The sequence below is a fragment of the Mytilus trossulus genome, chromosome 12 (assembly GCF_036588685.1).
Source record: "Mytilus trossulus isolate FHL-02 chromosome 12, PNRI_Mtr1.1.1.hap1, whole genome shotgun sequence".
NCBI classification, from domain to species: domain Eukaryota; kingdom Metazoa; phylum Mollusca; class Bivalvia; order Mytilida; family Mytilidae; genus Mytilus; species Mytilus trossulus.
The window spans coordinates 18,147,131-18,157,422 of record NC_086384.1 but is presented as its reverse complement, the minus strand read 5'-3'; the positions used below and the strand labels follow the sequence as shown (position 1 = coordinate 18,157,422).

At 31.2% G+C, this 10,292-nt stretch overlaps 1 protein-coding gene across 1 annotated transcript; it reads right to left on the bottom strand.

Annotated features, from left to right (window-relative positions):
* Positions 1-296: 296 nt before the first annotated feature.
* Positions 297-10,062, bottom strand: LOC134693033 (uncharacterized). The gene is made up of 3 exons (XM_063553728.1): positions 9,741-10,062; positions 5,576-5,945; positions 297-1,429 (listed from the first exon to the last, which is right to left on the bottom strand). The coding sequence occupies exons 1-3, from the start codon at positions 9,924-9,926 to the stop codon at positions 669-671; spliced, it is 1,317 nt and encodes a 438-aa protein (XP_063409798.1). The 5' UTR covers positions 9,927-10,062; the 3' UTR covers positions 297-668.
* Between the last annotated feature and the right edge of the window lie 230 nt (positions 10,063-10,292).

The following is a 10,292-nucleotide window of genomic DNA, read 5'->3' as shown; positions in this document are numbered from 1 at the left end:
GTTCTGTGTCATTTTAAAAGATTTGATCATGTGGTGAGATTTTAGATTTTTTTTTTACAACACTTACGGTGCTCAGCTGGTTTCTAATGTATTTTTTTTTATTTGAATTTGTTGTTGAGTTTGTGTTTTTTAGCATCATTCAATCATACTTTATTCACATCTTGCCTTTTAGTTTAAAAAGAATATGACGGTCTTTTTGGCCGGGTAAACAAAGCCATGTTCTAATTCCAAAAGAACATAGGTTCACTTGATTGGCAGTACAATTAAAATTTCGAGGTTTCGAAAATAAAATAAGACAATTTGTATAATCTCTTTATTACCCTATATACAATAACAAACAAGTATAAGCATCCTTTTCTTATTTAGGAGCAGCAGAGAGGAAGTGCATGGTCATTTTTCAGCAAAGTATTGAAAACCAAACGTGGCATATGCATAATGCAAAAAGAATAATTTTAAAAACTCCAAGCAGCCTTGGCATCTTAAATATGGTATTTTTTTGTCACATCATTAATTATACTACAAAATTTAATATAAAAACATAAGATTTCAATTAACACATTGCATGAATAAAATATCAAACCTCATTCCCTGTTTTTGATATACCTAGTATTCTAACGACTGTTAGAGAAGAATATGGTTATATCATTTATACCATATTTTTACTTTTTCTATTTTTTATAGTTGCCTCTACCATAACTGCTACCATAACTGTTACGGTTGTTTCCGTAATTGTTGTTGTCATAGTTACCATTATAACTATTATAATTGTTTCCATATCCATGTACGCTTTCTGATTTCCCATAAGACTTGTAATGTTTAGAAACCGGAACAGGTGCCGGAACGTAGGAAGGACCTCCAAAGAGCGGCATTGGTTCATATACAATTGGACCAGGGGGCGGTGGGATGTTAATACGCGGTGCAACACCTCCTGCCTGTCTATTTGCCCACCATCCAAAACCAAACTTTGCCAAAACCGGCAACCCAAATGGTAAAAACGGTGCGAAAAATCCCAAACTTGGAAGACCTAACCCAGATGAGGCAATTACTGGACCAACTGGGCCAATAATAGGACTTTGGGTGCTTGGTGGTGTATCAGTAGTCCCCGTTACGCCTGTTGGGTCGACGGTAACGATTGATATTCCGTTGGAAGTAGTCGGGGACATTGTAGTAGTGGCAACTGGTGTTGTCGAGCCTCCAATTGGGACACTTGACAGGTCAGTTGGGACCGGTGTCGCTGATGTTGACGAAGTTCCATTATCACCGCCTCCATTGATTGAACTGTAGGTCGATGTGTAATCAGGATATTCGAAATCTGGTGGTATTGGTGCTCCAGTAGCCAAAACGATGACATCTGCGCAGTTTACAAAAGCTGGTTGCTCCCAGTATCCCACTCCGCAAAGTCCTGTCGGGTCGCAACTGTATTCGTTGGCTGTAAAAGATTCAAAATGACACTGTTTAAATTTATGATTGAATTTATTGTACACTCATTCTTCGATCCTTGCAAATTATTATGCATAAAAAAGGAATCTACATATCTGTCAAAGATTTATATTATTGGCTCTTTTGACAAATTCATTCTGTGTATATCGTGAGCGCAGCATAACACGACTGTCAAAAACCAGCTTTGACGCTTTAAGTAAGTTATCACTTTAAGCAAGGAACCTTTTTATTTATGAAGATTCGTAAATAATAATTTATACAAAATTTGCTGACATCATCGATATATTCGGTAAAGAAAAAATTTGGGGCCAAGATATTTTTGAAACTATTTTGTTCATTTGTGCAATGAAATATATTTTTGAAGTAAAGAAGAATCTGTCTTCTCACACCAAAGATTGTATTATTTTATTTGAGGAACGACCTAATATATTTTCCTACGTTTTCGAAGAAATAACACCTACAAATAGATTGCAGCTCAATTTTGTGTTTGTTTTTTTTTGATAGACAGAAAAAAAAATCAGTAATTTCTTATAATTTAATTCTAAATTACGATATGAAGGAGTAAATCATGAAAAAACGTAGATGACGTCATGGTCACATGACAATATTACGTCTATGAGCAAATAGACAAAATCATTTCAGCTAATTGGAAGACACGTTACATCCAAAATTAGAATATTCTATTTTATTTTTGAATTCAAATGATTCTTTCTTATTGGGTCTCATGTTTCATCTGATATAAAAATTGAACAATCTATTTACATCTGAAACCTTTTTTAATATGTTTGTCTATATCTTTTATAAATTTATGCTTACCTATTGCATATGTGCGCTTCTTATTCGCAGGTTGTAAATTGCTGAATATACGTGCTTGCATTTATTTTTCTATGCGTTTGTTGTCATTTATTCTACGATTGCGCTAATGGGGCAAATGTTTTAAGCGCATATAATATGCAGCAGAAGAGCATCTAAGAATTTGAACTCACCATATTGATGCTCATATAGTGCACAAGCGCATCAAAATATAGAAATACAAAATAAGTCAGAGAAAAACAATCAAAGACTTTGGCAAAATATGTGCAAATAAATTTCATAAGCGCAGAAAATATGCAATGAAGCAAAAAAGTAGCAAAATGTTAAATTAAAATGTAAAAACAAATCTGTGAGTACCTTAAATGAAAAAAACGCATAAAAATGTAGCGAGTGAATAACAATAAGCCTTATGAAAGGCTTTGATAAAATATGTGCAAAAATTGTCTATAAGCGCCAAAAATTATGCTGTGCAGCAAAAATGCAGCAAACTATTAGATTGAAGTGTAATTACAAATCTATTAACTTATATGTACTTCCGTGTGAGAAAATGAAGATAGCTATAGATATGGTTGACATTTAACTGCAGGCTATTTATATACATGTAATTTTAGAAAGTGTATACATGTGTGTACATTTTACCAATTTATTTTTCGGTATATCATATCTAGGCCAAATTTAATCTTAAACTAAAAGCTAAACAAATAAGTTCAGGGTTTCACCTGATTTCTTTTTAGTGGCAAAAAAAGGTTACAAAACGAATTTTGCACTCACGCTTCTTTAAACAAAAAGGCCTCAACTGAACAGGGCTTTTATAGCTGTCAATGCTCATTGTTGAAGGCCGTACGGTGACCTATAGTTGCTAATGTCTGTGTCATTTTGGTCTCTTGTGGACAGTTGTCTCATTGGCAATCATATCACATCTTCTTTTTTATAGGTTCAAATAAATTGAATTTACCATCCCATACATTAATTATACTTTAGTAACAACCGACAGTTTGGAGTATAGACAGTCACGTCCGGTTGGGACGAGGAGGTTAAACCCGATGCTTTGGGCACACTAACTTTAAGAATCTATATAGGTGTCTTGATCTGCCTTGAACATAATACAAATTGAAGTAATTGTTAAATTGATTTTTTTGTATGAATAAGCATGCAGCATTTGCCACTGGAATTTAACAAACAACAATCAATCCCCGAGTTTCAAGATTGTAACTTTTCAAAATCAAATCATGTTTCAGTGTTGCTGTAAATCATTAATATCTATAATTTCAAATTTCGACAGCAGTGAATTATTGGCCATTAGAGATTCGCCTATTTTCAGCAATTAGAAAGTACTAAGTCTTCTAAAAATCAACAATTTCCATCCCCATTGATCTGTGTCCACACTTGTAATTATTGATAATGTGAATGATAAATTTCACATTTTAGGTCGATGATTTACATTTTGTTTGATTATATTGATATAAGAATGATTCTTTGTGTGGTTTAAGAAGTATATGTCTCTCTTGGATAATGCAAAAGTTAAAAGGATAATCTTCGTTTGCAATGTTTGTTCGTTCCCCCCCCCCCCCCGGAAATCTTCAATACAATGTCAGTTCTTTCTAGCAGATCAGAAAATCTGAGCTAAAATTGTCCAATCTTTCTTTGTAAATTCATATTTTGAATCGGTCAAATTTTTAAGCTGAGGCTTGAAGAGAGCTGAATATAATAATAAATTATTTAAAGATGTAGAATCCGTTTCTCCACTTATGGCAAAGGTCAACTTTTCCAAAACAAACCTTACTTTAACCTATAATGGTTTAATTTTTAAATTGTTATTTGGATGGAGAGTTGTCTCATTGGCACTCACACCACATCTTCCTATATCTACTTAAACGGGAAACACGCAAAAATATTGTATTTCAAAAAACGTACAAGAACCTTCAAGTTGCAGTTGGCTGTAATTCAGTACTTGAAACTAAACTAAATTTTGCATCTATATTTATGAAAGTAAATGTTGGGCATTCCATTTCATATAGCATGCAGCTCGCAAAAGCAAAATAGACGTGATTTCATTACTATCTTTAATATTTTTCTGTTGCAATCTTTCGTATACATGTTGCGCTTGCAGTCGATTCATTGCTGTAAAACAGTTTTGATAGAATATCTCATGATTGCAGTTGTTGTAACTATGCAAAACAAAGTAAACAATATAAATTAAGACACACATTTTATACTATTGTAAACGTCATCAAGACAGCTCCAAGTCAACAGGCAGTGCAATATCAGCATATTAGGCTCTGCTGTTTTTCTTCACATACAATGAATGTGTCTTGTCATTCACTGTCACGTATTTTCATCATTGAGCTACAATCATGTTTATATACCTTCGTTTCAAACCAAAATGATATTTGGTTCGATAGCTACATGTTTATAAATGATGTATATATACAAATCCATGTTTTTTTTTATAGCTACATGTTTATAAATATTTGTATAAATACTAAAGCAGTTGTCTTACCTTTTATTCTTCTGTCTTTAAGCTTCGTGTTAAAATCGTCTGCAAACCATAATCCACGAGAAGCGCAAAAAAATTACTCCGATTTAAAAAAAAAAAAAAAAAAAGTACTTGAACGTGTTCCAGCGAAAAATATCTGACGTTTTCACCCTATTCTTTCTTTAAGCTTACGCAAATACAATTACCCATCATACATTCCCTTGAATATATTCTTAAAAAGATTTTGTATAATATGGCCTATTAACTAGATCTGTGTGCGTTACGGTTTTGTAATAACTAAAGAATATAACTGTCAAATAATTTTTAAATCATTCAATATTGGGATTCATGTCGCCATAAAATAGTTTCTCGGAACTATATTCACATATACTGAACTGAACTTAAAATCTACTTATTCGAAATAATCTAAAGTATATTAAAACATTATTTGTCATTGATAGATATTTCTTTAGTATCTCTGCATTGCTATAAAATTAGCATGCATTTGTTTTATATTGTAAATTTCAAATTTCAAAAATTTTAAACTTTTTCATTTCTTTAAAAAAAAAATCAATATGTAACATGATTTAAATCACTAAAATTATTTGAAATTTCTCGAAGTGAAATTAAGAACTTATAAACCTTTTATACTTACATATGATGTATAAAACATTGACATGTTCATTTTTAATTTGTCGTCAAAACAACTTAACTATTTATTTTTAAAGAACTTTTAGGTGAACAGAGGTAGCAAGTTTGCTCAAGCATTTTCGACTGTATAAATTTTATTTTTCTTCAGGAAATTTATTTTTGATTTGAATAATTGCTTTAGCATTTCTGTTTTACCTGTAATCCAAATCCAACGCATTACACAACGGTCACCGGTCACTCCAGGTGGAAGTATTACTTCGAATGATCCATCCCCTTCGAAGTTGTTGATTGGAAGTGTATTGGAATTAGTATCCTTAAATATAAGACGTTGAAAACATTGCTCTGTAACTGGACTGTTGCCCGCTGGACAGCAGAGGTCCAGCATGAAGAAGCCACCTTCTTTCTTTCCTGTGACGGTTACTGTAACATTGATGGTGGTGCCTTCGTGGTATACCTGAGTTATATATCCTTTTGCGTATTTTGACGGGTCTTCGTGGTCAAGCGGTCCATTTTTAGGGTCTCCACATATTCCGCATTTCTGTGATAGGTCATTGTGATCTTTAACCTAAAAATATCAAACAGGAATATATGAGTATGAAATGAGTACGTGTCACGGTACTTTTCTATCCCAAATTCAGGTATAAGTTTTGATGTTATATTTGTTATTCTCATCGGATTTTGTCTAATACTTAGTTCGTTTTTGTGTGTGTTACATTTTAATGTTGTGTCGTCATTCTCTTATATTTAATGCGTTTCCCTCGGTTTTGGTTTGTGACCCGGAATTGGTTTTTTTCTATCGATTTATGATGTTTGAACATCGGTATACTACTGTTGCCTTTATGTTTATACGTCAATGAACACTTCTGCCTGCCCTACATAAAAAATGCTGAACTGCGTCCACCTAGTGTAAATATTTAACCGCCATTTTAATGATTTTTTCATGAAAAACATTTATATGAGTACCAGTATATACAATGGATTTAACTTGTATGAAAAATCTGATTAAATCACAGGTTCAAGGTTTGCAAAATGATGGATATGAAAACGCTCCAATCTATGACCTTTCGGAATTCTCTGATTTTGTCGGGCTAATACACACCTTACAACATTTGAAGGCTTAAACTTCATTGGTTGGTGTTTCTTTGGCTGATCCAATAACTAGTACTAGAGCAGAAAGTAACATGGAGTATTGTAAGACAAGCTTGGACTCAGAATCTGTATTTTAGTAAGATTGCTGGTTTGAATAAATCTGATTTTGATCCCTTTTAGCACTAGCTAACACAATATTAAACTAAAACAATTTTAAGTTTCTGTACATGAGGCCTTTTATAGTTTGCTGTTTGGTGTGAGCCAATGCTCCGTGTTGAAGACTGTTCTTTGACCTATACATAATGTTTTACTTTTACAAATTGCGACTTGGATGATGGAAAGTTTTCTCATTGACACTCATACAATATTTCAATCTGTCTGTTTTCCCCTATTGATACCTCTTTTTAAAACACTTAAACCATCTAAGAAAAGACATCTTGTATCAAAATCGCTAAGACATTTCCTTGTATCTCAATATTAATTAATAGACCTCAATATGAGGTATTTTGGCACATTTTGCAGTTTTGTATTTGATACACGAAGCTTGAAGCCCTTGGGCAAATACGAAAATCACATCCCGGCAAAACATGAATGCGAAATATTCAATACATTAATGTCTTGTTTACGGGCCAAATTATGGTCGTACCCCGCTTCAAAACTGTCAGAAAAATAGATATGAAATCTCCCATACCATCTACTCCATAGTTTTTTGTGTTCTTCAAGAGTTTTAATTCAGTACGAGTAAATATCTATTGTTTTCATAAAGTTCTATGATACTACAAAAAAAATATTGTGGTCAAAGCTAAATAGGCTTGGTGTTGCAGCAGAATTTGTGCTGCTATACAGTCTATTTATACAAATATGTTAGGTTCAGTTTGATTAAAATTCACACCACATCTTCCTATATATCTACTAGCATATATCAGAATGATTAAATGTCAACAATTATGGTTTAACCCAAGGATGTCCATTATCACCTATGCTATTTAATTTCTTTATAAATGACACAGTCTCGCACTTGATATGATATTAGTATGTGTTGATAATAAATATGATCAAGTTTGCATATTTCTTTATGATGATGATGTGATTATTTTACTGAAGGCGATAAACAGAATTGCATCCTCTATTAAATGCATGATAAGATAAATGGTTTAGAGATGATTTTATGATTATTCAATCGAAAAAGAGGAAATATGTACATTTTAGAACATGTTTAATACGTAATTGTAAAACTACTAAATTTTTTTTATCATTGAATAATCAACTCCTTATACTTATTTGGATTTTGTAAATTTCATCCATACGCTGCAGTTACAGCTGATGTTAATTACATAACCATCTTTCAAAATAAAATGCAATTTTTAACTCAACTTTGGTACCGTTTGAACAATATAAGTTCTAATTAGTTAAACAGAAAGGTTTTCAGTTGGGCATTTATCCTGCGTAGAAACCACAAGTGCGTAGAATTTTTATATAAGGAAAACATTTTCTGATTACAATGTTGAACATTTGTGTCACATTACAGAATACATAGATATTACCTCAGTAGAGGATAATATTATGTCAAGCACGATCAGTTAGTATGATGTTGTCATTGAAAATACAATTTGCCGTCAGAGAAAGATGTATGCGAAATGGCATCATTAGGAAACGAAACAGGAAGCATTGAAAATTGACATCAAACGGCGAAGTCCATGCAATGTTAACGTGTGACAATTTTAGGAAAATATTTGAAAACATTTTGATTGTGATTTTCTATCTTTTGATTATAAACAGCAATGAGCGTTTTACTCACAGATGAAAAAAGCCTTTAAACTTTTCTTTTATTAGACGTAGAAATGTTTTTTTTAATATTAATAAAAAAATATGTGCTTTAATGAAGAATTTGCTCAATTTTTACTGTTTTAGAATGGTCCTTTTATTTTATATTCATATTGTACACTGATTTAATGTTGTATACTATTAAATATTATTTTGAGATGAAACTTAAAAAATATAGTATTGAATCGAATTTAGGTGAATCATGAGTTTCCAATATTGAAAATTATCATTTGTCATTCTGATAAAAGTTTGTGATGTCACACGTGACAGGATGTTTCAACAAATGTAAAATTAAAACTTGGTTTGTTGATTTTGTAATTAAAGAAATAAAGCAATACACGTGGTGATTATAGGAAAAAGCAAAGACAAAAATACGCTCATTAATTAAAAAAAAACAACAATTTGATAAATATAAAAATATATGTTCTCCAATTTTAAATATTTATTTATTAATTTTACAGATTAATTAGTCAGCGCTTCTGTGTTGTCATGATTTATTATTGATATTGTCATATTTTAAAATAATAATAATAATAATAATAATAATAATAATAATAATAATAATAATAATAATAATAATAATAATAATAATAATAATAATAATAATAATAATGTCTTCTTTTTAGATATGTAAGTAATTTATTAATTTAATTCAGAAAGGGGTCCCACTCCAGTCTGCTACAATGATTCTATATATAATAATCAACCATTTTTTTTCCAACAAGAGGAAGGGGCACCCTTGGCACCCTTTAAATCCGCCTCTGAAACCATTACAATCCGTTGACATTTTGAAAATAGATATAAATATTGAGTGTAACGTTCATAGCAAAAGTGTATTTCAACTTAAAATGAAATGAAAATAAAATAAGTATACAAAATATACTAGTCAATACAATTAACGATTGACAAATTTAATCTCAAGTTTATCAAAAAAAAATTAATAAAAAATAAAACGGTATAGGATACATAGAAAAACATGTATTTGCAAAATCAAATACATATTTTGCCTAAATATCTGCCCAAGTTTTAAAAAGGAAGAACATACTTTGGTCAAATTCAACTCTCCGCAATTTTTTATGAGTTAAGAATTAACTATTTAAATATCTCTTATGTTAATAAGTGCATGTCTCAGTTTTAATTTTTTCAGTTCTGCTATCGCTTTTTAAATTTCGGGTCAAGATCAAATTAGAAACTAATAAATAACCGGTTAATAAATATCCAAAATAAAAAGAACTTGAAATCGCGTTTTTGACCATAACGTATGTTAATGATATTGGTTAATTGAATATTGCTTCATGCCGCATCAGCACAAAATACAATTTGAGTATATGTTTTTTAGCTTGTAATTCGAAATTTATCGAAAATCTGTTTAATTTTTTCCATAAATTTTGTTGACTAGTATATAATATTTACCAATTCGAGCACAATATAATATCTATCTACTTACAAAGGTACCTCCACAGTTTACGTTCATGTCATCGTGGTTCGCAATAATATTGTTAGCAAATGATGCAGCTCCAAAGTATCTCCATATAGAATTACGGGATGCTGGATTTTTTAAATATCCACTACCATCAACGGAAAAATAACACAGAAATAAAACAAAAGTCACCAGAAAAATATCTCCCTTCATTTTAATTGACTTTTTTCAATAAAACTTATGAAAATTCATTTCATCATCTTCATGTGAGAAATTCTTCCGCAATTTCTGAGCTATCCTTCCGTGGAATAACTTTTCGTAAAACCAGAAAAATGTCAAAAAGTTGCTTCAGGCTATCGTGCAATCGTAGCATCATTCGGTCATTTCCGACAAAGTTTCGGGAATATGTTTACATATAGCTTCCCTCTTATGTGAAGAAGAGGCAGTTTTGATCTCAGTGCGAGTTTTTTTTTCTAAAATTCTGGACATTTATCCATTTATCATATTTACAATAATTTTTTAAAGGATGATGCGCAAATTATAGTTTTGTTCGATAAATATTGAAGAAAAAATACTTTC

Bases quoted from the DNA above. Each gene is read 5' to 3' on its own strand.
- LOC134693033 (XM_063553728.1), bottom strand. From the start codon at position 9,926: ATGAAGGGAGATATTTTTCTGGTGACTTTTGTTTTATTTCTGTGTTAT. The intron at 5,946-9,740 runs GTAAGTAGATAG...TGATATTTTTAG, and splicing joins TAAACTGTGGAGGTACCTTT to GTTAAAGATCACAATGACCT. The intron at 1,430-5,575 runs GTAAAACAGAAA...AATCTTTTACAG, and splicing joins GCGTTGGATTTGGATTACAG to CCAACGAATACAGTTGCGAC.